Source organism: Nestor notabilis, unplaced genomic scaffold, assembly GCF_000696875.1.
Source record: "Nestor notabilis isolate BGI_N333 unplaced genomic scaffold, ASM69687v1 scaffold3696, whole genome shotgun sequence".
NCBI lineage: Eukaryota > Metazoa > Chordata > Aves > Psittaciformes > Psittacidae > Nestor > Nestor notabilis.
Genome location: NW_009934070.1, coordinates 9,796 through 37,120, shown reverse-complemented (window position 1 = coordinate 37,120; position 27,325 = coordinate 9,796). Strand labels below are relative to the sequence as shown.

The following is a 27,325-nucleotide window of genomic DNA, read 5'->3' as shown; positions in this document are numbered from 1 at the left end:
TGCTGTGTGGTTGTTTTTATTTGTTTTAAATCAACAAGGTCAACAAGTAAAAGACAACTTAAAAATCAACTCTTTTGTGTAGCATTATTAAGATTAGAATGTCATTTATAGAAGCCTCTTGAATAGCATCAATTCATTAGCTCTGAAACAAGAACTACTGATGGTAAACATAGTGTTTAGACAACTGTAGCTGGCATATATATGATCTAATAATGGAAAAAGGCATCTGTCCCATGCAGGTATACCTGTCCTGCTTGCATTCTGCTTTTCCACATCTTTCAGCCATGGTAGCTAAGATTTACTATTAGGTATTGATAAAATTTGTATTAATACTGTATTATGAGAAGGACATAAGCAAAGTGACCCTTTAGCAGGATATTCAGCCACTTGGTCTCTATGCAGACACTTGCAGCTACCAAAAAAGGCAGTTGAAGCTTGCATTCCAAAAGCCATCAAACCTCTTTGGCTATTCAGGTGAATACAGCAAATAAAAAACTCCCCACTGGCACATAAGTTGCAATGAACATGTGACAAGGGACATAACTCGGTAAAGAAGACTATGTATTATTTTATTTTATAAAAACAATATTTAAATCCCACTAGATTACTCCTAAGAGATGCACTAGTAGCTGATGGAGGGCCGATGTCAAACACACCCCAAAGGAATGCACGTGCTTGTTGACAGAAGTAGCATTGACATGCTGCTGCACACCACTGATCTCTAAAGGGACCCTGCCAAAAATGGACATACCCCATCCGTATCTGTCATGTATATCTGAATATTTAAGAGGCTGCCTATAGTGGTGCCAGAAGTCCCAGCAGTAGTAACACAGCTGCATGTGTATCTTATAAATGTCTTAGAAATGGAAGAAACCTGCATGCCAATCCCAAGGAAACAGTGTTAGAATTTATAGCAGAAGAACTCAAAAGAACAGGTTAACATGAAAAGTAAATCTATGCTAGCTACAGGGCAACAGCACTGTAGTTCCCCAAGTAATTCTTTATAATGCATGATTTCTATGAAAACTAAGCACTCTGCACAAAGATAGTATTAAGTTATGCATCTATCTTCAGCTGACTATAAAGTCAGCATACTGAAGGTGTAAGCTATGAAAAAATATACTTGACACTGATCAGTTTTGACTGTGGCTTATTTCTGTTTAATCTAAGAGGATGACTGTGTTAAGAGGATGGCTATGTTGGATGACATTGAGCTTTAAATATCTAGAGCTAGCAATTTTACTCCCACTCAATTTACTTCTCATATTACTAAATGATTGTGTTATCACTGTTCTAGTCTCATTAATTCTCTTAAAAAAGGTCAACCATTCAATTTATGTTGAAATCCTCCCCAAAGATGGGCTGGGATGTAACGTAAATTGTCATTAGCAGGAAGAATGGTAAGTTGTCAAAATCCTTCATAGCCAAATCAAACTTTTGACTGATGTTCTTAGAAAATTTCAGTAAAAAAAACCCTTTCAAAATATTAAACTATTTTAACAAGATGAATGCTTATCTATTTCTTCATTCAGTAATATTACAAACAGGTGAACAATTCTGTGGTTCCTGCCACAGGTAGTTCAAGCAGTAAGATACTACAAGTATGTGTTTAGTTGACGTATTCCAGTTACTCACGTCAACAGCACAACACAAACTTGTTCTGTCCTTCTACAAATAAATTACTTTGATGGAATCACTTCAAAGCTGTAAGTACAGGAGGTTTTGGTTCCTTTAGGTGGGGCAAGACTGGGGAAAGGGGTGTTTAAACAAGCAATGCAACTTAGGAGTACTTTTTCATGCTTTTTCCCTAAGCCAAAATGATACACAGGGAGCACTACCTCCAACTTCCTCAGGGCTCCAGTAACTATAACAAGAGAACAGACTGAGATCTGATTTTTCATTAGTCCATTAAACCACATAAAATTCCTGGTCAAGAAAATTAAGCAGTGACAAAGATAATAAGATGCTTTCACAGACTTATTACCTGAGCATTACATCTGGCATCTGAGAAAAGGAATATCACTAATTACTCATTTTTTTATTAAGATCAAGACTTTTTAATCCTGTTTTTGGGACAAGAAAGTGAGCTTCTTGGTATCAGCAGGACATTTATAGTGGGTTTTGTCTTTTACTCAACAGTGAAGTAATAGCACTAAAAGACTTTGATGGTAAACAATTTTAATGCCATAAAATAATACACAGTCTTCTAGTACTTTAGATTATTTTGTATTAGTCAGCATACAAAAAGGTAGACCCACCTGCAGCTGTAAGAACTCATGGTTTTCCAGTCCTTCAACAATCTGAGAAAAACGTTCCCTGTTGTGCCGTTCAGCAGCAGTTGTTATAGCACCTAAAAGCTTGTCCAGACTAAGAGAAAGACAAACTGTCAGAAAGTTTCTCATCCACGGCACTAATCTGCACCTATCTGTATGAAGCTAAAAACAAACCAAGAGCTAAGTGTGAAAAATATCTACAAGATTCATGTTGAATTAAAGAAAAGGTGAATAAATCTCTCAGTTACTGTGACATTCAGCTAAAAAACAATCAGGGAGGGGAAAAAAATTACTACCGTGGCAAGACTGTGCACTAAGTATCACCTGCCATGTTTAACTTCTGGAATTCTAATACATTGTCTTTTCAGAAATCAAAATGGTTTTATCTATGTATTGCACACAGTTTGCTGTCTTTAACCTTCAGTACACTACAACACTCAATAATTCAAAGCAAATGTATGCCAACTGATCTTTGTTTTAAAAAGCTCATGCACATGTACTGCATAGCTCCATGCAAAACTTCAGCTATAAATGTAAACTTTTTGCCCAAATTTGTTATGCTTGGGTAAACAGATATTTTATTTAAATCCACACATTTATTTCTCTATTATTATCTTCTGAACTACTGAAAAATCTTAACATGTGGTGTCAAATCAGTAATTTTCAAATATAATTATGAGTTCATCTCCCCTCCTCAGAACAGATGTGGCAATCTCAAGCCTCCCCACAACAGTAAGCTCAGTAGCACCCCATGCTAACACACATTGCTCTCAAGCGGCTTTAAATCTGACAGTTCTCCTTGTGGCAAGTCAAGGTTCACAATTCCTCATCACACTCATCAGAGACGTATGAAATAACTTTTTTTGTCAGTAGCCACAAAAGAACAGTTACGGCTCATTAAATCTTCCCTCCTCTGTAGTGAACAATTGTAGTCTTTTCAGACCTTCCCCTTAAGCCACAGTTTGTAGATCTCTGCTCATTTGCTTTTATTTAATATTGGATTAATGCATCAGAACACGGAAAAGTCTCTTTTCATTTGAACTACACTAAGAAAGAAAAGATTTGACAGGTTACATTAGTTTAACTGACAAGATTTTTCACCTGTGTCCAAACTGACAACTCATAAGCATTCCAAAGGAGACAAAAAAAAGGGGGTGGGGATGGTGGGGTTGTGATGTATTTCAGTATCTTACTTACATGTTTTCCTCTCCAACAATGCAGAGAGCAGAAAGTATTTTCACCGTTTCAGTCATCATATGTGGTTGCTTTGGATCAATTGCTCTTGATAACAACAAGAGACTTCTTTCATCTCCTAGAATCCTTTGCAATCCGTACTTAAAGAAACAAAAAGCTTACAGTGAAAAGATTGTATTTGCCTTCAATACTCAACCATCTTTGGGCTTCAGATCCTTAGGAATCCTCACACACACACCCCCCATATGAAGTTTGGCAACACTCTACTAAAAATCTCCTGGCTATTACCAGTTGGGGACATAAGTTAGTCTTCCCCATCACACATTTGAAGCTTCTCCTAAGAAAGAAAGTGAGCCAGCTCCTAAGGAAGTTAACGTATCTTGCAAATTCAGGTATCCACCAGAACACAAATCAGCTTTTATTTTCTATCTATTTCTGAAACACCTCACAAGCATGAAGAATTACTTCATCTTTTTTCCTGTAACAGCTCCTGGCAAGTCAAAATAGCATTTTCTACACAATGACCAATGGAGGTTGAAATTCTTTTCTGAAACAACTATCTTCCTTTATTTGTTGTATATTCTATTTCACCTTCTGTACAGGTAAATCAAAAAACCTTACACATGACATTTATGTAAAATGTAGCATTATTTTACATTTTAATTAAGTACAGGATAGTTGGTAAATCAGCTACGTAACTGTTTGAGGTTACACTGGAAGTGTAGGGATAGCAGGGAGGAAGTATGTGGCCATGTAAGTTTACTTCTCCCGCTTCAGCAGACAGACAGACTATCTTGTGAGATTTTACTGAACTGGCTTAACAGCAGTTTAAGTAACTTTAATGCACTGTTGTATGTACTGGGGGGAGGAGGAGGATAAATCATTGTAACAACACTGTGGATTTTGCTCTGAATAAAGCAAAATAACAAGTTTAACACATCAACTTCTAGAAACAGTACTCACACTGTGAACTAGTAACCCAGGCTAGAAACAACTTACATAAAACTTAAACTAGACAAGTTTCACTCTTTACCCATTACCTACCAACTTCAAAATTGTAACTAAAAAGATACGATATCATACTCAATATAAAATCAGATTAAAAGTACATTATATAAGCAATCATGTATTGAAATGTATTTTCAGAAACAATTATTTTCCTTTTCCATTTCACAAGCAATTAATTTCCAAATTCACTTACCTTAAATCCATACCATTATCCTCTGCCAAATATTTTACTTCCGAAAATGAATATTTAACAAACGACAAAAAAGCATCTTGAGAAAGGTTTATGAATAAGACTCTCAATATAAAGTTACACTAAGATCTATGTTTCCAAGGAGTCAGCTGACACTGGATATAGAAGCTTTCCTTCCTTTTCTGAGATTCAACATGCTACACAGATCTTGAGCCAACAAAACCCAATCATACTAGAAGCATTTGAATTTAAAATATTTCTTACTTTATTGTTCATAAATGCTTTGAGGCACTGGATAAGTTTGTGTTGATTCTTCTTATCGATACTTTCTTGCCTTGAAAGAGAGAAGGAAAATACTGTAAGTACAAACAATCTTCAGAAGCTCCCTCACCCCTGCCTTCAAATGATCCAAGTGCTTACTGTTTCTTGTCCAGAAGCCTCTCCAATACATCCAAAAGAAGGCCAAGACCTTCATGTCCAAAATTGTTAACCCAGCTGAAAAAGGAAGAAGTGTGCTTTTAATTATTTCTTAAGCAAATGTACAACTTGCTAAGTTATGTCTCCAGTACTGCTTGTACATGTCTCCATAGACACTGCTTTAAGTCTCACTTCCCAGGAAGACCCGACCATCCATTACGACAAATCCTTAGTTCCAGCAACCACAAGTTGCTAAGAACCACTGTGAAAGGTGAGCAGATATTGCAGCCAGTCACAAACATTTCCAGTGTGATGAGAACTATTTTCTCTGCCAACAAGAATTAGCATAATTGCTCTGGTCTCAAAAAAAAAACCATCCCCACGACTCTTCACTGCTTAGCAAAACCAGCATGACGTCAGCTACAGCACAAATCATTACTTACCTGACTGGATTGCTAGTTAGAGACACTCTCAAAGACTCTAGACAATTAAGAAGCTTTTCCTCTGAAATTCCAGATCGCAATTCATGAATATATTCCTGCGAGGACAGGGTGCATTCGTGCTTGCTGTTTTTCAGTCCACCCTATCACAGAAGACAGAATGCTGCTTAATGTTCTATTGATCGCAGCAGTGTGTACATGAAAACATGTACAGCCAATATTTCCACATGAATTTTAAAACCATTGCTTCCCTCTACAACTATTAAGGACACCTAACTTGACCTTGGCTTATTATAAGTGTTTAATAGTTTAGGTTTTGCATTACAAAAGCAAGTATTTTTCTGGAACCTTCTTCACTTAAAGTGCATGTATTACATCTTGGATATAAAAACTTTATTCTATCATTCAGTTGTACTGACATGTTTAACTGCTACTCACTCATTTAACATCTACTTCACACCACTGTATTAGAAACCATAAACAGAGACACACTACCCCCCCCACACACACACTTGTTATTAAGCTTTTCTGATCATTCCCACTGTACCTGTCTTCTGTTTGAAAGAAGCTGTGCACTAACACTATGGACATATCCTGACCCTAAAACTAATTCTCCCATCTTAAAAAGAAAGGAACAAGATAAGCTACTGAAAATTACTTTGAAAAAGAACTGCTATGCACCAACTGTTAAATCAGTGCTTTTAAAAATCATTTTCTCTACCATAATTCTATGTCTGGCCACCAATAAAGATCTCTGGAGGATCTTGTTTGCTACGAAAGAATCATGTGGAATATTTGAAGAAGAGCTCGTCTCGCAGCTGAAGAGCCACTACAGAAGAATAACTACCTACAAGGTATTTGAGGATTAAAATACGTGATAATCAGTTTTTAGAGCTGTAGCATTCAGGACCATGAACAATATACAAAACATTTTACCAAAGGGTGCAACTAATCTTTTGTACAGCTCTGACAAGTCGCAGACAAGTAGGTTTATCTCAAAGAGTGGTTATGATTAATATGCAGGCCCTAAAGCTCCTTAGCTCTAAATAGCCTGTTGAAGAGAACCTGATAAAGATGTCAGGGGTGTAAAGGCAATATGAAAAGTCCCTGACCCAGAATAGGATTTATATGCATTTGGTTTTAATTGTATCAGGAACTTCTCTGACTACTGTAATCTTCTAATTGTCTCTCTTCCCAAAAGCTACACTTTTCATGATGTTTCAGGTTTGCTCTATTCAAATTCTTACCATTCATTTTCCAAAGATGACAGTAAGTATGGCTGATAACAAAATTACTTCTCTACATTTCAGTTAATGATTTTGACCTACATACATGCCAGTATTAATGCATATAATGGAACTATGTAAATGTTCACAGTATACTTTCAGGTTGGTTGTCACCACAGCAAAACAAAAATCTGACACAGATTGTAAATGCACTAAAACAGTGTCCTCTGGACTGTGTCAACAAACGTGAAGATACTTCTTGCTGACATGCACAGCACCTTTAGCTGGACATTGCATGCCAGTTACACATCAAAGGACCAAGACAAAGATAAGTAAATATGATATAAAGAAACAACAGCCTGGCACTATCAACCTCCTAAACAAAGATATGCTCTTCCACCAAAAGAAAAAGAAATAAATGGGTGGTTATCTTTAGAAGAATAGGAACTAACTTTAAATCAGGTTCAGTATATTAGCACTTCATAAAATGCTAAGGATTGGAAAAGACCTTAAGATCATCTATCATATTAAAAATAATTATAGTTCAGATGATGATATAAAGACCGTAAGGTGAAGAATTAGAAAACAGGAACAGCTTTGTGCCATTCACTGTATTGGACGGAAACTGTAAAAGATTTTATGTGTAACTAGTACACTATCTACAGAATACTGGATACAGTTTTTGTCACTTCAGACAACAGCTGTTGCCCAAACCCCAAGAGTGAAACAAGAGAACGTGAGCGCTGCTGTAGACACAGAATCTGCAGAGGTGAGATAATGGCAACTTCAATCAAATGCCATTACATGTTAAGCTAGACCCTAAAAAGTATTCTAGAATGCAAGAAGTATTTGTCTTTTCAGAAAGTGTATTTCCTGGTTTGCCCTTCAACTGTAGCCTGCAGCAAGCTTCAAAGGAGATTCCAATTCAGATGAGGCACTTAAGGTCTTTCATATTTAAAACTAGGTGGCTCTTGCTGCCTCCTCTTTCTATGCTTCGAGGACTTGAGAAAAGCCCTGCTCCTCTGTCTAGCCCCTTGTTTTCAGAAGACCTATACCTCCCTCAAAACCAGTTCAAACAAGTTAACCGTTGGAGGAATTGCCAGCACTATCTCCTAAGCCTCCTTAGAATGCTTACAGGTCAGGCATACTGCTTCATTGTTCCTATGACTAAGCACCTTTAAGTACACAGCCATAAGGAACCATCTCATCTTTTCCCCCTTCTTCAAAACAGATGATCACTGAAGATGATTCGTAAATCAAATCCATTCTCAAAACCTTTCGCCCAAATACTCCAGTTCATGCTAGAGAAATCTTGGTTTAACAGGGCTACTTAGTTATTTTCTGCAATCAGCTTTTCAGTCTCAATCCCTGCTTGCCTCCAGCCACTCTAACTGTAATGCCACAAGCAGGTGCAATTTCTTTTATTTCCCTATATAAAGAAAGTTTGATTGGAATATTATTTTCAAGTAATGCTACGCTTTGACATGGATCAGATTTTAATATACAAGTTTCTCATTTACTTTGAAGTAATGATGCCTTACGCAAGAGCATCTAATAAAGACAAAAGGAAAAGCAAAGTACCAGGAACCTCAGAAGGTTAAGTCCCACACCAGAACTGTCAAAGATTAAATCAATGCATAAGATAAGAACCTCAAAAATTACTTTATGATCAGTCACCTTCACGGTATTACAATTAAGGTACAGATTTATTCACTCACGACAACTCAAATGAATGCCTGGACCACATGTTCAAACATCCTTCTCTGAGGAAGTTAGAAGTGATGAAGTTTTAGTTTTAGATGAAGGCAACTCTTGGTATTCTCACAGAACCCCACATATGTAAAAGAAAACCTAGTTTACTTTCCCATAAACAGGGTAAATCTAATCAATTCAAATGTATAGGACACATTGCAGGATTTAAGGTACAACAGAGGGATAGGACAGACACCTTACAGGGCGTGATGAAGTGAAAAAGAAACTTAAGCATAGTTTTCTCTCTACACAAACTTCAATATTTAGAAGACCAGGCAGAATTAAACATTTCAGAGATTTCATTTTCAGTTTATCTTGCTCTGCTTCAACTCCAGGTCATTTCGAAGCTGTTCACTAGAGAAAGAAATTCCTTAGCCAGGACTTCACAAATGCCCAGCTGTATGCACTGCTCAGGTGTGTCACCAGAGGCCTGCAAACAAGCTTGCGAACCAAGCTAACAAAATGGGAAAGCAAAGCATTTTGCCCTCCATGCAGATACAAGGAAATATTCTGTCTGCCTGGTGGTAAAGAACTGTGGAGCTCAGCTGAACCAAATGAATGGGCTGTAACAGTTAAAATACAAGATCAGAAAAACCTGCACAAACTGCTCCTGTTGGAGGCACCAGACAATTCAGACCTCATCAGGACTAAAGTTAAAGCTGGGATCAGCTGAAGAAGTTGAAGTCTATGGCTTCCATGAGACGTGTTCACTTCAGAGAGGTTGTTGGCAGCCAGCACACTGAGTAAGAATCTCACAATATCACTGGTGCCCGCTTCTATCCAGTTCCCTATACCTGTTCTGTAGGTTAGAAAATAAATCACTCAGACAGAAACTAGTAACTGGTACAAGCCCATTATAATAACCATAATTATTTATGAAGTAGGAGTAATAACTTAGACTTTCCCCCTCACCAATGACTAATTGAAGAGGTTTTGCATACTCTCTATTAATCCAATTCTGTTTCTATTTGAAGCACAGAAACCACAATATTTTAATTAGAGTATAACAACTAAGTCAGACAAGACAAGTTGTTGGGTAGGGAGGGAGTTTGCTTTTAGGAAAGTAATAAAAGCATTCACTATTTTTTTAAACCACATATTCCAGCTTTTGCACACTGAACTTGGAAAAGCAGTATCCTTGTTCAAGCTATGAGGAAACACTCTTATCAGCTCCTGAATGAGGAATTTGAAGTTTACACAGTTTGTATCCACTCCACCCTGTAGGATTAGCTAAACACATTAATCCAAGCCATTAAAAAACAAGATAATCCGAATTAGAGATAAACAGAAGACGCATAGCTGCCATTTCAGTGCCATTATCACCATAAAAGCACAGAAAGGTCACTTCCCAGGCAACAAAAATGACAAGGGGGCACTGGGGCTTGAGACCCCAAGTAAAACTCAGAAGTTGAGTCTTAATTGCCCATAAACAGACAAACCTCTTCTCTGCAATTGTTACTGCAACCCAAAAGTACTAGCTTCGACAGCCCAAAACGCTTCTCTTCCCCAACCAAAGTAAATCTGTAAATCCTCAGGAAAATAAATACATATGCCAGCAGATACAATCAACTCCCAAAGGATGAATCCTACAAAAACATACACTGAGAAGCAGCACACCAAGATGCATGCATTCTTTAAGCAATAATATGCAGAAGCCATACTCAAAAAAAGCAGCATTTCTTGTTTTACCATTTTGCAAGTTATCTGTACAAAAACATGCTTTTGATGCACAGCTATTCTTGCTCTACACCAGACCCCAAATTAAAAAGGGGAAGAAGAGTTTCTCCACTACCCGTTCTGCATACACCACTTTGCTTTATAAAATAATCTCTCATAAAGCAGCTGTTCAGGCTAATTCATGTCATAACGAAATTACATGGCAGTGGGAATTATTTAAAACTGGTTTTGCTGCACTGAACTGGAGAATTACTGATTTGTCCCCCCAAAAATCAAATACCTTTAAATACCTTCATTATGCTTACATATTTTCTTAATCAGCATAAGAACCAGTCCTGTGTACAAAACTCAAAAGTACTGGTGAATACAGACAGAAAAGGCTGTTTAAAGACTACTCTGAATAAAACAAACCCAACAGCAATTTCTTTATGCCTACACGCAATGTTCTTATATATTTAAGTAGAGCTCAGGTAATGATTAGACAGTTTTAAGTCATAGTTTGTTCTTTATTACTTTTACTCCAAAAAAACCCTAAGTACTGCATATCATCTGTAGAAAACCTTGCAGTACCTGAAAAGCCTGTTTTGGCTGCAATTAACAGAAAAGTCCATCCATTATTAAAAAGAACATCTTTGCTTTCAGCCATCATTTAAAATATGTCTGTAACTATTCTCTTCTACATATTTAATACATAAAATGTGTATTTAATTAAAATCCTTTTTTTTTCCATGAAACAAAAATCTGCTGAATTCAGTGTAACAAATGAAGTCCCAAATACTTGTTAAAAACAAAAATTCACTAAATTTAATCACGACAATGTAAAATGTAGCTGAGCACTTAATAAAAGTTATGCTGTGGTGATCTCATCTAATGCTTATTAATTGACCTTCTGAATCCCCTATATTAATCTTAGTCTCACACCGATACACAGCTGCTGACATTTCCATGACAAACTATGAATACTAACACTTGGGACATAAAAAAAAAGTACATCATCTAAACATGATTAAAGTAAGCCAAATACTGTAAATTTAAAGTCTCGACTGATTTCCTTCAATTAAAAGCAAGTTAACCTAAATTATTGGCTCACAGTGAACACATGAGTTCCCAGCGAGTCTCAAGAAATTGGAAATAGAGGCCTGAAAACATAGCAACAGATCCCTCAAAAGTGCAATCAACGATCTTATCCTGGTAAAATAAACATAACTAAGGTAGCTGATAGTTATCTTGATAAAACAAGGACTCAGCTATAGAATCATACAATGGTTTGGGTTGGAAAGGACCTTAAGATCATCCAGTTCCAACCCCCTGCCATGGGCAGGGATACCTCACACTAGACCACATCACCCAAGGCTCTGTCCAACCTGACCTTGAACACTGCCAGGGATGGGGCCTTTACCACTTTCTTTGGGCAATCTGTTCTAGTGCCTCACCACCCTCACAGTAAAGAACTTCTTCCTTCTATCTAACCTCAACTTCCCCTGTTTAAGTTTGAACCCGTGCCCACTGATAATTAAATCAAAGATCAAAGTCCAAAATATTCCAGCCTAATCTCTAAAAATTGAAGTGTATTCATAAGGAAAAACAAAACTATCATGTTCATACTCACCGGAACTTTACTTCCGACTATCTGCATGCAGTGGTCAGCCAAGAGAGGTTATTGTGTAAAAAAGATAATAATAATACATAAATAAACACAGCAAAGTACTTAGTAGGATGTAGCATCACACAATTTTTCAGTGTTTAATCATTAGTAGTAGTAGTTACATTCTTTTATTACTTTATCAAACTGTTTAAGAGTTACAGCTTCTCAACAGGAAAACAAGAGTTCTACTGGAGGAGAAATAATTTGAAATTTTTATGTTCTGCTGCTCAATCATCAGTATTTTACACATTTACAAACAAATAACTGAATACCTCACTTGACATCTACATCTTGAAAGATTAAGAGATACGCCAGTTTGCTAAAATAATCCAGTCAGATATTTTCTATATGACACTGAGAAAAAAACAAATGGCGTGCGGACTTCCTTGTACATAGAACAACTTCATTATTATGGAGCTTTTGATCTATTTAGATGATGTCATCACTGAATTTAATTAAGTTTTCATCATCAAAACCATAGCCTACAGTTATAAATCTAACTTGCATTTCATGAAAGCTCATATGGCATTTTTCTTCAACTGCTCAGTATGGATGCTTTTAATTACATGGATAATTAAGCAGCGATTTCCAGAATGACATCTCCTTTTTACCATGGAACAGCATCTCTGCATATTCATGAACAAGAAGCTGACTTTACACAGAAGAAACTCTGCAGAAAGGCAGCACATCTCTGCTCTGTTCTATCAACTCTGCACAAATGACCATGTTCCTGGGAACACCAGCACTGTAGACAAATATTGTAAGTTTTCCCTTGTCAGCCTTTTGCTGCAATCTGATAGGAGCCACTTTATTGAATAACCACTTTGATCTGATACAGGGCCTGAGGCAGTACGATTTTGTTCAGAGATCTCAATTTGATTGTATCTGTTCAGCCTCCACCTGCTTCATGTTCCACATTTTTCTCTTACATTACTCTTTTAGGAAGTCTTTCACAAGACAGAGACCCTGCAAGTCTTTCACAATCACCTCTTCTCTCCCGTTCCTGGTGAAGCTTCCTCAAGAAGCGCAAGATGGACTGTCATCACCAGACAATCTCTGGCATGAATTGTCACCAAGTTCAATCACGAAACAGAATTCTGAGCTTTCACCACTTCCCAAGTATCATTTCCATAGGCAACAATCTTTCTCTTCAAGTGAGAGAAGTAATCAGAAGCACAGATAACCACTTCACATGAAAGCATCCAGCTTTTAGCTTCTATGCTTCCTCCTCACAAGGAAGAGGAAAGCTTTATTTCCATCCATTGAAAACTAAGGTTTCTTTGTCTGTCAGAACTCTGAAGACAGTAGGTTTTTCAGGAAAGCATGGTCAACATGCTGCAGATGGCACACAAGGCAGAGAAAATGAAGCACCAAATTTAAAAATCATTTGGTTAAGATGACATCAGCAAGTGAGCAATGTTCAAATGAGCGGACAGAGCTCAAAAGCCTAACGAAAACAAACTTCAACTGGAAGAAAAGTCAAATCAAGTGTTAAGTGTGTTTCGTGAGCTCTAAGCAGAAGAAAAAGCCCAAGTATTTTCAGTATAAAAAAAGGAAGACAGATGAACAGTTATCTGTGACCAAAGAAAAAGGTAGAAAATTGTAAGAAAGATCATTTTGAATGCGATCAGCATTTTCATGGAAGACAAGCCTGAAGGAGGCCTGGAGAAAAGGAAGTTTGACAATTCATGATGTAGTAAAAACTGATTAGGGCTCAAATTAACAGTGAAAATTAAAGTTTGCTTTAAGATCCCCATCAACATTTTACAGCTGAGCTCTGCTTTTTATACTTTTTAGATCAGTTAAGATGATAGCTATTTAAAAGCTAAATTAGAGTAATGCACTACAGAAAGGTCACTTATCTTTCTGAAAAACCTTCAATTACTCCATCAAATGTCACGATTCAATTGCAAGAAGGACTTCCTGAAGCACACAAACTTCCATCCGAGCCCTTTTTCCATTACATATGGATCAAACATCCATACTGGCACTGACTTCAGTTCAAAGCACACATGCATGTAATGAGGACATTTTGGGATGGGTTTTGATTATTTTCTTTAATTGTTAGTTCATTTTGGCAACGTATCTGCAGCTCTGTTAAGTTTCCCATGCTGCAGCACATACAGTGGCAGTAATGCAATCTGTTAAAGTTGTCAGCTGTTAGACATGCAATGGCAGCCATGCTCTCCTTACTCAGCTATGAAGTTATGGTACTTGATGCAGCTACATTTCAATATCAGTACACATAAGACATCACCATTGTCCAGCTACTTTTTGGGAAAGGGTTGCAAGTACTTCCATTATACAAGTTTCTATTGCTTCAATATTTTTGATTAACAAGAAAGATTTAAAATTTGTCATTGATCAAGTGAAGACCAAAAACCTTACAATACATAATCAATAGTTCCCAAAGACTGTGAAGGCAAAGTATATTAAAAGCAAATTTCATAATATTCACTGCATAAGCTTGAGTAATTCTCCAATAACTTGCATGTTTAGTTAGAGCATACTTTAAGCACTGGCTTCCTGCCAGGACAGAATAAAGGACTGTGGATTTTGTTTAAGATGAACTCATGCAGAAACATCACTCCTCTCAAATACAGATCACCATTTTCACATTATAATGCAAGGTTTTCCTCTCTTCAGTTTATAATGTTTAATGAAAAGAATTTGCATTTAATAATTGCATGTCATTTTAGTTTTAATTGTTTGAAACTTAACTCTGCGGAGCTTATTTTAAAGGTTCAAATAAGACAAGTCAACTGTACTGCTTAGAGTCCATGGTTACAGATTATTAGGCAGACACCAACATAATCTTATTTGCCAGTTATTTCACTAAGAAACAGATTATTATTTAATGCTATCTGTATGTAGTGCTCCGACTCAGCTCTATAGAACTGCCAGCAGTGCTGCCATTATGCATTTGAACAATTATTCCACACACAGTCTTCATTTCCAGTAATCTTTTATTGCACACAATAATTTGGGTGTGAAAAAAAAGATGACATGAATCCTAATTTGAAAATAAAATCATGTGCATTACCTAATTTTATTGAAGAACTACGCTAATACCAAATTTTATCACTTGAAGCCTACTACTGTCCCTTGGATACACAAAGCTACCCAGGCACACACTTCTCCCCAATACTACAATACATAGGGTTCCTCAGAATTCACCACTAGCTGCTTTAGAATTATTTATAGAACAAAGAGTGGCACAAATCCAGACAAGGCCTATTTCTAGGAAAATCACAACAAATACGTTTTTATCCAATATGCATGAATTCCTGTGGCAAATTCTCCCTTTACATGATAAGAACTATATTTGCCATAGCCAATTTTTAACACAAAAACACATCACTGATGTATTTTATAACTAATTAGTACTAATAGTCCCACTGCAGAAATAAACTGCAGGTCTTCGCTCTATAAAATTGTCTTTCACAACCCCAAACATTGGGACATCTCGTCATTTACTTACACTTCGGACACCCCGCAAGAGGCTTCAGAAATTCTGCATGAAGGATCCATAAACTAAGGGTTAATCAATCAACTTAAATACAGAGAATGACCAACATGAAAGGTCTGAATATATTTTTTTTCTACTCAAAATAGAATTTGAAAGTTACTTTCAGACCATCTTTTCACTAAAGGAATCATCTTATTTACCTTCAGAACATTTCTTAGCAGAGTGCATGTCTTCACACCAACTACAGTGCTCAACATAGTCTAATGAAGCTAAAATACTGACTTCAGTATCTGCAATATTTTGATTCCTTGTTTCAACACTGCAAATTGTACATCTAGTATGTATGTCATTAAGCAGACCGTAAAGTCACGCTATCCCTTACAAAAGCTTTTGGTATCAAAAATTAGTACGACGAATTCCACTGAAATGAACTCTGGTTTCATCCATGACTCTACATCATTGGATTTGCCATTTCTTGTGGTTTACAAGAAGGCATCACGTTTTTACATTGCCCAACAACTGAAATACAAACTAACCCTTCAGATGCAGCTGCAAGCGCTTAAAAGGGTATTAGTAAGTATGGACTTTTTTTTCCCCCTACCAGTCTTAGAAGATAAATCCAGACACAAAAAAAAAAAGGAAAGTTTCAAGCTTGAAAAACTAACAGTCACAAAGCTAAGCTCCTTACTTTCACATGTCTTGGAGAGGTGACTACTTACGGATTTGGCAGTTGCGGAAATGTACTGGATAACCATCTCGCGTTTTGTGCTCAAGTCTTTATCTCTTAAAGGAGCTTTCCGTTCTTCATTTAGATTCATGTCTTCCTGTAAGGAAACAGGCCACACAACATCAAGACTATTTCATGCTTTTTATTATTTTTAGACTCCTTTTCTTCTACGAATGGCTCATTTTGAAACCAGCAGAAGTCACTTCTTCCAGCTTATCTGCATTTGTATACTCCTGAGCCATGCAATTTTCTCATTTTACTCTGTCAGTTCAAGTGTTCACGGTTTGCAAGACTTAGACAAATTTGTAATTGCATTGAGGGTAGTTACCACTGGTGAAATTTGGCTCAAGAAATAAAACTAGAGGATGAACTCCTAAATTCTACACCTCAACTTCATCACTTAAGTGTTAACTCTTGTGAAGTTCTTGTGCGTTTTTATAAAACCTTATCACAAAACTCCATTCCTGCACTACCTAATCACAAGGCTGTCACTACCTAGATTATTAGCCTGTGGCAGGGGATAGATGTGAATGTGTTCCAACTGGTGTGTTTAAAACAAACCTCAAAATTCAAATAGACCACTAGATTAAATCTTTATATGCCTGTTTCAACTGACTAACCACAACGTAGTCATTACTAGTCATGACTAGTCTTCCTATTAAAAGTGAAAGTAACTTTGGATTAGCAACTAAGACCAGATTTTTCAAAGAATTATTTAGTCTCTTGAAGACAGACCTATTGCCTTCCTCAATGAACATTCCTTGGAAAAGTTACAAATTGATCTCCTCATCCAACAAGCAAATCAAGCAAGTATTAATTAACCCTTATCCAGTCTTTCCAAAGAGATTCACAACTTCATTGAACAGAATAGAACTACACAATGGAACTGGACAGTTCTTAGGCCGTAGCGACTGTATGGAAGTTAACAACAATTTTAAAGAATAAAATAGGAAACTATTTCTAACAATACTCAAAAGACTGCAATTTCCAATACTGCATGTATCAACACCAATGTGAACTGCAGAATTGATACACACCTGCTTCGAATGTTTCTTTCTGTATTACCAATAGAAAAGCCTGCTTTTGAGTAGAATACAAATCTTGACGGAAAATACTCAAAACTGTATAAAAATCCAGCTTTCTAAACATTAACATGTTACTAATGGAAATTACTATTTTCCAAAGGTATTTACTTAAGTTTATTAACATCTGTCCTTCAACAGCAGTATCTAACTATGGCAACTAAGGTCTACAGAGGTTATCTTAATGAAGCAATCAACAGCTTAAGATTTTCATTTTTGGCTTTTTGCCTTTGTTTGGTCTGTAGAAGTAGACCAAGTAATTACAATATACATAGTACCAGCATACAGAGTTACTCAAGTGTTCATGTGCCAATTTAGACAGGCCTATCAGGCCTATGCTGTGCCCTCCCAAGTAGTTAATACTTCCAAAATGACATTTGCAAATCACTACCACATAATTAATTACAACATGAAAACAAATTCAAACCTCATCAAATGATCTGGCACATCATCTTACCATCATTTTTTCAAAGAGATCCATAACTTCTTTTTCTGATAAGTTCAAGCAACGCTCATCAACAAGCGCCTGGGCAAGCGGGACTTCACTTATAGAAGGTTGAGAGTCAATAGGATGCTGAATGAGAGGTTTCTCTTTTCTCACTGCTGATTTTCTGAAGCTTGTTATTCTGTCACGCTGCAAAGACATCCATTTAAAAATAAGCAGAAATAGAAATATGGGAAAGCAGCCAATTACATAGCAGTAACACACACATTTTTAGTTAACCCAAGCAGCCGAGTTAAAACTCAAACTGAACTGTAAGTAAAAAAATAACATTCAGAGATTACTTTTCTTAGACAACATTAAAGGTAAATTCATGACAGGTCACATGCAAAAGGGATATAATTATTTCTCACAGTTTCAAAAGTATACCAACTATGTTAAACTCTTAGCACTGCAAAATCTTGAGTTCATCTTCTCACGCTACTCTCTAATTATCCTGATAGTGAATAAATATGGTACCACAAAGGTAATGTCCAAGCGTTCCTTCACCTGAAGAGCTATAAGTCTTTGGAGGACAACTGAAAAAGCCAGCGTTGGGAAGGAGGTACTCACAAGTTCACCAGGCTTATAAAAACATCCTGCTAAAGTAAAATAAAGTTTGTAGAGGAATTAATGCTCCAAGGATAGTTCACAATTCCTTGATGTGTTTTTGAGTACAAACTCCTGAAATTAGTGCTTAATCTTAAAAAGCCAGGTAACGGATTACCCACATAGAAGCAGCCACCCATAGTTAAATACACAGAGCAGACATTAGTGAAAGCATGTCATACAGTCTGCAGTCTGGTTAAGGCTGACTTGGTTTATACCTTATGCCAAACCCCCCACCTTTTTGTTTTTAAAGCATGCTTACTCAGTTAATTTGTTAATATTGGAAACAACCAACAAGAGCACCTTCCTTATAAGGCCATTTATTACTGTGTTATTAATATATAACTCTATTCTGAGTTATACATATATGTTCATTTTGAGAACGTTTTATCTATAGTGATTTTTCTGAATCAACTGTTTGCACCAACAAATACCAGTGTATTTGTTTCAGGCACTGAAGAGCCTTATGAAGATGTGCTTTCATCTAGCAGCAGCTTATGTAGGGCTACCAGTATCATTCATAGCAGTTATTGCAATCTCTATGAAGACATGGACACCAAATGTTTTCTTTTCTACAGTTAAACAATCTCTGTGGGATGTGAAAAGTTCAGTGGAATATTTCATTTGTAGGAAACTTGGTTTCATTATGGATTAATCCGGTCAGGAGAGGAGAAATTTGACCAAGTGCTGTGGAATACGGTTAAGAAAGGTCCTTTCTTATTTTTGTAGTTTTGTTTCTTTTTCTTGATTTGTTATGTTGGGGGTTTTTTTGAGATCCTGTAAGACTACCTTATGTTTTTGAAGGGAAAGTATCCCTAAATAAGCTGCACTCCCTTTGAGTTTCTTTGTGGGTAGTTCTTGTTTTGTTTTGTTTGTGGTTTTGAGGGGAGGGGGTCGGGTTTGGGTTTTCTTCTTAAGTCTTACATTTGTGGACAGAAACACATTACCTACAAGGATACTGTTAACGTTTTTAACAAGGCAATAATACCACTTTAATCCCATTTCTTCCTTACTAGAATCGTTTACATGACATTTTGGGGAACTAAAATTAGCTCATGGCCTATTGAAAAGGCCAAAGAAATGACATAATGCCTGAAAGGCAGCATCCAAAATCAGGCAATATACATCAAATGCAGTTTTAATGTTCACTTACATTAAAATGCCCATTCAGCAATCACAAAAAAGAAGTTAAGATCGATTTCACCACGCTGCAATCTGCTTGAATGAATTTCTTTAATCAGATATCAATAGTGATATCACTTTCAAGCCATAAACGAATCTTCTACCTGATTCGTAAGTACAATTTCTTCATTTCAGGCATGTGATGTTTAGCTAAGAGGCCAGCATGGTTTAGCTACTACATACAGAAAAAAAAAATCAAGTTTATCATTTTATTGAAATCAATTTTGATATAAGTTTCTGTAAAGGTTCTTCGCAACAGGTTTCAAGGTATTCAGTTATAAACGAATACAAACGTGCTGTTCGACATGCAGTAGTACCCTCTTATATTACCCAAAATGGTTCCACTTGAATCATGTGGCAAGCCACTTTGAAGAACCACTGCAGATCCTTCACTGTTAAAAAGAACGTCAAGAGAAATAACACTTCAACTGTTGAATAACAGTTTTAACATTCCCCAAATAGGTATCATTAATTACTCCTCTTCAACTGAAGTTACAAATTAAGATGTCTGGGAACTGTAGCTCAGTTTGCTGAAATCTAATGCTTAATATCCTTATAAGAACATGTTACATTGTCCACAACATTTAGAGTAAATTAGCATGCAGCGTGGAGTTACCATTGCAAATCAAGATGTTACAAAAACCTTACCATATCATCTGCCAAAGTTTTTATTTGAATATTCTATTAAAAAAAACAAACACACACAAATCAAAGAAAAAAGACAGCATTACCTAATGTTTCAGAATAAAGTCTCTATTTCATGTATTCTAATATCAAAGAGGACTTAGTTTCAGTAAGTATTCTAACAAAACTGCAGCTACATGAGCATGGAATTTACTGCATTTTATGCAAAGAAGCAGGCTTGCATCCCCTTTCACCTTGTCTTTTGTCTATTTAACTCATGAAACCTAAAATCTGTAAGCTCTAGCACCCACACAGTTTCATAAAAATGCACTAAGCTGTCTTAGAAAGCTTTCCAAAACAAACATGGACTACTGGACTTCAAACTGAGTCAGCAGATACCTCTGTGATATTCTCACTTCTGACAGAGTTTTTGAGGCTCGGAGATGAGGAGGATTCCCCATGCCCTTGCTTCTTGAGCCTCCTGCCAACTTCTCCTGAACACCAAGTAATGGAGATTTATAGACTCAGTGGTTGAAGCCTGTGTACTGATGATGCACAAACCAGCCACTGCTATCTCTCCCTCCCTTGTACTTTCCCACATTTTCTTAACAGCAGTAAATCCTGCTGACAAAGATCATGGATGTTAAATTTTTATTCACAGCCAGAAAAGCAATTTACATTGCATACCAATATAAATAATCATATCAAGGAAGCATTTAGTGAATAAACATTGCTCAATTTATACCAAGCAGCCACAAATAGGTAATTAAGGTCTAGCACTTTGGGGGTGTGAAATCCAAGACAAAAAATACTGCTGAGTTCTTTATGACAAACTGCTTAGTTTCTGTATGAGAAAAAGTGGAGCAGTTGATCCATAATGACACAGCCCTGCAAGTCACTGGTTAGGAAACAGTGACACTATTTTCTTGGACAGCAAGGTTTCAGATTCCTTGGTTATGTTCTCACCAGCCAAAATGAGCAGGGTTTTTCTAATCAACATCCCGTTCCACTGTGTTGTTAACACAACAGGCGAGTTCAATGTTACTGGAAATGAACCTATAACTAACTGCTCAACAGACACCACACAACATTTTACTTGCTCCTAATTCTACTTTCTGGCTACAGCTGTCAATATGGCATTTCTGAAACAAAAAAATTGGCAAAACTTTACAAATAGTGGAGGAGGCATCGAGGTGGGAAGGAGGAGCAACGTGTTCATACTTTAACAGTAAGCACTCTGGTACCCAGGGCAGTGTGAGCAGGCGGGTCAGTCCCCACCCAGCCACTTGCCCATTCCCTCACAGCAGAAGCAGGGAGAGAATCAAAAGTGCAAAAACAAACCAAGAAACATGGGTTGAGATGAAGGGGAATTTAACAAGCGAAGCAGGAAAAAAAAGAATATATCAAACAAACGATGCAAGAGCCATCACTCATCACTCACCACCAGCAGAGCAATACCTACCCAAGCCTCTGAGCAACTGCCACTTTGGAAAGCATTTCTCCTCCCCACCCCACCACTCCTGGTTTTATTGTTGAGCAGACTGGTATGTGGTATGAAACCCCTCTTTGCTCAGTTTGGATCAGCTTTCCCAGCTGCCTCCTGTCCCAGCCTCTTGCCTACCTCATCCTACCTGAAGGGGAGACACTAAGAAACACTAAGCCTTGACACTGGATGAGCACTGTTCAGCAAAAGCTAATACACTGGTGGTTTAATCAACACTGGTTTGGTCACAGATCTGGAATACAGCACCATATGGGCTGCTGTGAAGAAATTATCTCCATCTCAGCCTTACCCAGCTAATACAGCCAGAATAAAACGTTCTTCTTACTAATCCAGATGTTGACACCAACCTTTTAGCTTCCTAACTGCCCAATCTCAAGCCTCTTCCTTACACCTCTCCTGTGTTTTCATTACCTAGACTTTGTATGGAGTTAAAAGATGAAGTAATACTCTAATGTTCAAATCAAAACTAAGATGTCCTTACTCCTGTAAATAGAATTTCTCTTTTTAATGGATATTATTGATGAAGAAGTCCAAATGAAGTAAAGCCTAACCACAACTTCAACCCAGAGACAGCTATGTAAGCAAGGAGTTCTAAAACTGTACCTGTTTTAGCAGCCGCTTGTACTAGAAATGTTCTTTTTCCCCTTCTCATTTAAGTACTGTCAATCTCTCCCAGAACCTGGAACAGGATAATCTACTCCATCTCTACATTTATACTGCACTTGTCACTCAAGCTCCTCTGGGCAAAATACAGAATACTATAGCAAGATGCCACACAGCATTTTTTCAGACATCTCAAGCACACTTCCCAAATCTCCTTATGGTGCATAAGCTTTACATTACTGCCAGTAGCTACTCAAGATAAGCAACACATTTAACAGGTAGGAGAAAAACTGCGAGTAGCTGGAGGCAGAGGCAACGCAGTTATGTACCTGCAGATTCTAAATGACACACAATTTTGACAGTCTCTTATACCAACAAAGAAATCATGCTTCCAGTCTGATTTAAGAACATAAACCCAAAGTAGTTTACCTCCCCAGGAGGAAGTTTAAGATATCACAGGTTTTGTAGTCAATCCTCTAGCATTATTCTTTCAGCTATCTATAAGACAGCCAGAGCATCACAAGGTGAAAAGAAATCAAGCCTTTTCTAGCTTGTTAAAGACACTAACTCCCTGATTTTAGAAGCAACCCAAAGGCAAAGGTTTTGCAAAAATCTCTATGCTGAAACATTAGCAGATAAGGGATATCAAACCAACATTTGTATGTATAAACACACAATTTGAGAGAGCAGTGTATCATCTCTCTCTCTCTCTCTCCTAAGTTTTAAAAACACAAACCAGAAGCTTCATCAACTCTCATACCAAAGAAATATTTCCTCCTGATTCACTTAGTTCTTCACTTAGAAGAACTAAATAATAGAATTTTGCCCTGTAGTCTTTCCAGTCCTTCAATAGTTAAAAATATCATTTTCTTCAGCACAGAGAATGAGTAGCTTTCCTGTTAGACAATTGAACCATGTGTTAACATGCAATTTTGTAATTAAATGTAAAAAGGTACCTCAGAAATTGTGAAAAGATACCTGAGTTACCTTAGCTGATGTGCACAAACTGGAACTACACACTCATTTAGGACTTATTTAGGACTTTGAAAAATCCATGACAAAATGTACCTGCCATTACTAGCAAAATGAGTAAAAACATAATTCTCAAAGTGTTCGGTTTATAGTAGCTTTTTTGGCACTTCAAGGAACATTCACCATGCTTTCAAAAAGGACAATTGCTGTAATCCATCTGGTGTATCAAAGATACTTAGAAGATAGCAACAGTAATAGTTCTGCTACTATTGTTGGACATTTGCATTTGGTCTATATGGCACCACATGGAAAGTTCTTGTTTGCTTCACAGCTGTTTGCTTTGCAAATTCCTTAAATACACATTATTTAAATTCATTTAACTAAGGCTTAATCTATAACCTGAACATGAAGGTAAAACATTCCCTGGGGCTCTAAAAAGTGAGACCAAGGAGCACGTGAACACCTTACATTAGGCTGCCAAAACAAAGCTGGAAAGTTATTCATGTTGACAGCACAGAATCAGTGCTGTTAGACTGAAGGATGGCCACCACGTTCCCAAACAGGAATCCTCCCGGTTTTCCTCAATTACTCTGCTTTTTTCCTCAGAAGACTGAACTCAGAAATGACTAACACTAAGAAAAGAAGTTTGACAACCCCTCATGCTAAATAAAGCCAGAGGGTCACCCAAGTGGGTGATTATTAACAGCAGAGGGCACCAATTCTTTAACCATAGTGCTGCGAGATGAGTGCCTCAGCACCGCTCCCAAACAGGAGGGAGGGGAAGAAAGGCCAGAGGCACATGAGTCACATTGGACACTTGCCCTCCCAAATGCCACTGCCTGGTCCTCAAGAGATGAGGGAAAAGAGCATCTCCACACCGTGCCTCTGTGCAAGAGGAACAGAGGCACTCCAAGCAGCAGTCTGGTCTGATTAAAATGGAAGTTGAGGGAAACTGAAATGGCTTCCTCTTTTTTTGCTTGATTGGCAGAACACTGTCACACTCTCAAAGAAAATGGACTGCTCTACATTTTTGCAGAAGACTTCAAAAAACCCTTTCCCAAAAAGCAAATTAATATACAACTTGGAAAATAGAAATAACCTTAAACAAACTTAGATAGCTGTTTTGAAAAGTTTATTTCAGACAATAATTTCTTGGTTTCAATTAGAAGTAAGCTTTAAAAAAAAAAAAAAAAAAAAAAAAAATCAGAGCAAAATTAAAAGCTTCTTCCAAAAGCCACAGTTCCAAGTCAGCCTAAACCAACCAAAATGCTGGTTGTGAGAAAAAAGGGCAAGGGTGGCACCAGGACAGTCAGATCAGTAGAGACAGACTTCTGTAGAAACAAACTATTTGATAAAGCCTATTATAAGAAGTGGTTTTCACATTAGCCACTGCAGAGGCCAATAAAGCAAGCTTTGGCATTTTCCATTTTCTACTGCTAGAGTCCAAACGGTTTCCATCAAGTCTAACTTGCACTAACCATGTCAGATACGTTATCATCACTAAAGCAGCACAGGATCAGCAGAGTTTGTAAGAGTTATGCTACATAACTGGCAAGTTCTTTATACAGCACTTCGTATAGCCCGGATCTGTTGCTTATTTTGATATCTAGTGATCATACAAGACAGGTTTTTCTTTTGAGCATCTTCGAAAGATGTATTGTGACAGTATAGCATGTTTTTCAGTACAGATGAATGAACATCTCCAGGATGCTCTATAGCTTTTGAATTCCTCACTTAAAACTATCAAACAACAACTTGCTAGTTAGAAGTTCTACAAACTAGACTTCTCAAAGAGACAAGTCATACTTCTACTCATCAATTTCACAACAAGCAAGCACTGCAATAGCGTGTATACTAGCTTACTAGGCCCAATATGCAGGTTTAATGTTCTAAGAAACGTTTAGCTAATCAACACTTAAGAGACATGACAAAACCTGCCCTTACAACCACAATTTAAGACCTTTTATTTTAGTTTGAAGCTTTTTATTCCAAAGTTCTAGCCATTGGTTTTTGTACTTAATTTAGAAATGCGTGTGGCATTGCATAATCATTAACCAACGGGAGGTTTTATAGGACAAATCTTAAAAAAATAAACAAGCAACCCACAACCCAAACCCAACAACCACAGCTCACACACATAAGTAGGTTCAAAACTCTATGGCTACATCCTTAAGGCCCATTAAGATGTCATTAAGGATCTTTGACTTTTAAGGATCCCAGGCAGTCTAGCAAATCTCTATAAAATAAGTGGAGCAACAGAAAGAGATATGAAGTTTCTGCTTAGGAACTACAGGTACCTCCAGGAAGAGGTCACTTTTCACATGCAGTGCCTTGGTTGCACTAGAACATGTAAGTATTTGCATAAAGAAAAGGAAGTCATCATTCACAATATAAATGCAGCATATGGGACTGCACTAATTGTCAGCAGTCTAAATGGGTAAAATAAACAGGGAGTTGTTCTTCATGTACTTGAATCATCAGGCTAAGCATATACCCTGCAGCCATATACATTTTATTTTTTGGGGTCATCTGCAGACTAGCTTCACATTTATTTTGGGCTTAAATAATTCCACTTTCATAAGTAATGGATACTTAAATGGTCTTTCTTATGTTGGAAAGAGTAAGATTCAGAGTTGAGTGCCAATTACATTTCATGTTTTGCTTGATAAGAAAGCACATTTCAAAATCTGCACCTCCTAAGCTTCCTTTAGTAAAATGCTAGTAGATTAGAAGTGCACTGGAATAATTTCACAAGTCCTTTGATACACCCATGTCACTTTCCGTACACGTATCTGGTGCCAGATACGCTTTATCAGGCAAGAAGCCATCTGTCCAAGTGGTTGCTACTGTGCCGGTACCGGGCAGGACTGCTTGTCAGTATCAGCACATGCTGCTTACTGCACCTACAGTAAGGAAATCAGTTGGTTTGGAAGAAAATTACAAAGTGGTTTTTCCTCAGCAAACAGACTGAGATCACTTCCTAAACTGGTCACTTTAATAGTCATTGGACCAACTTCCTGGACTTAATTAAAAATGAACACAGAACAGCTCCAAGAGCAGCAAATGGATGGTTTAGATGCTTACTGCCCTGGTTGCATGCCTGCTGCTTTTCTGCCAAGCATGATTGTCAGTACCATATTCAGCCCTTTATCTCTGCTGTTTGTGTTTCAAAAATGCAGTTGTTCAAGGTTTAAGGGAGCTTGGCTTTTGCTTTATTGGTGTAGTATTATTGTGAAGTGCTTTTGAAACATTCTGCAACAGTTAAACTGGAAAAACCATGTTGAAACACTTCTTGATATAGTAAGTGTAGAATTCATCTCTATTTTATGTTGAGATCCAAGCAGTGTCTTTGAGCCCTTCGCTATCAATGCAGCTGAAGAATGAAGCCAGTTTTGCTACACAACAATATTTGTTGTGCATCAAATTGCTGTCCGTCTTCCTCCCTTGCTCTGGGCAGTCCTGAGTGCAAGTGGCTGATCTCTTCATTCAGACACACTGTGGAGCTGCTCAGACCAAGTGAAAGCAATCACAAAGCTACCGAGTCTGGTCAATTAAGAGTAGTGAGAATAGGCCTCCTCCTTTTATACCTCACTTTCTAAAGAGAAACACCTTTTTCATTGTGACAAGGTTGGCCTTCACTCTCAGCAAGTGCAGTCTTTGTTTTTACCCTTTTATAGACATGCAGTTCTTTTAACTGCAATTATATGCTTTGAACTTGGGATTAACCTTTTGTTGAAACCTAGGATTTTCTTTCAAGACAGGCAATGACCAGTTAACTTGATAGCAAGAAAGTTCTTTTCAAATCATTCCAAAAAACCAAGCAGAAACTGCGCTGAGAAACTGATTTGAGAAAATCTATTTGAGAGTATTTCACTTTTGACAGACTCTGAGGAAGTGAGGATGTGTGTATTTGCTTTGTTTGGGTTCTTTTTCAAATAGTAAGAAAATCCCGCAAAATCCAACCAACCAAAACACAGCCCACAAAGGAACTGGCAGTGAAAGGGATGCAGTGAGCCAAAGAAGCAGGAATTACTTGTGAACATTATTCATTTTGTCTGTACCCAGCAGTCTTGGAACATATGGTCACAGGGATCACGTCAACTACTTCTTAGAATAACGTTGTCTGTCTTCCAAGACACAGACTTCCCAGCAAAGAGCAAGTATTTTATCAGAGCAGTATTTGATTCCTACATTAAAAAAACAAAAAGTTGATGTTAAAGTTACTTTTTCCTCCTCTCATAATAAATGAT

The 27,325-nt window shown here is 37.2% G+C and overlaps 1 protein-coding gene across 1 annotated transcript in view; it reads right to left on the bottom strand.

Annotated features, from left to right (window-relative positions):
* The window catches only part of DIAPH2 (diaphanous-related formin 2), a gene marked incomplete at its 3' end in the record, with an annotated part of 30,005 nt that extends 9,548 nt beyond the window's left edge, over positions 1-20,457 (bottom strand). Inside the window, exons 1-9 of the mRNA XM_010017139.1 lie at positions 20,413-20,457; positions 20,021-20,053; positions 17,558-17,734; positions 16,011-16,115; positions 5,526-5,665; positions 5,086-5,160; positions 4,930-4,999; positions 3,471-3,607; positions 2,259-2,367 (exon numbers count right to left, since the gene is read on the bottom strand). Coding sequence (XP_010015441.1) covers positions 2,259-2,367; positions 3,471-3,607; positions 4,930-4,999; positions 5,086-5,160; positions 5,526-5,665; positions 16,011-16,115; positions 17,558-17,734; positions 20,021-20,053; positions 20,413-20,457 — 891 coding nt within the window. The remainder of the gene's footprint in view (positions 1-2,258; positions 2,368-3,470; positions 3,608-4,929; positions 5,000-5,085; positions 5,161-5,525; positions 5,666-16,010; positions 16,116-17,557; positions 17,735-20,020; positions 20,054-20,412) is intronic.
* Positions 20,458-27,325: the final 6,868 nt, after the last annotated feature.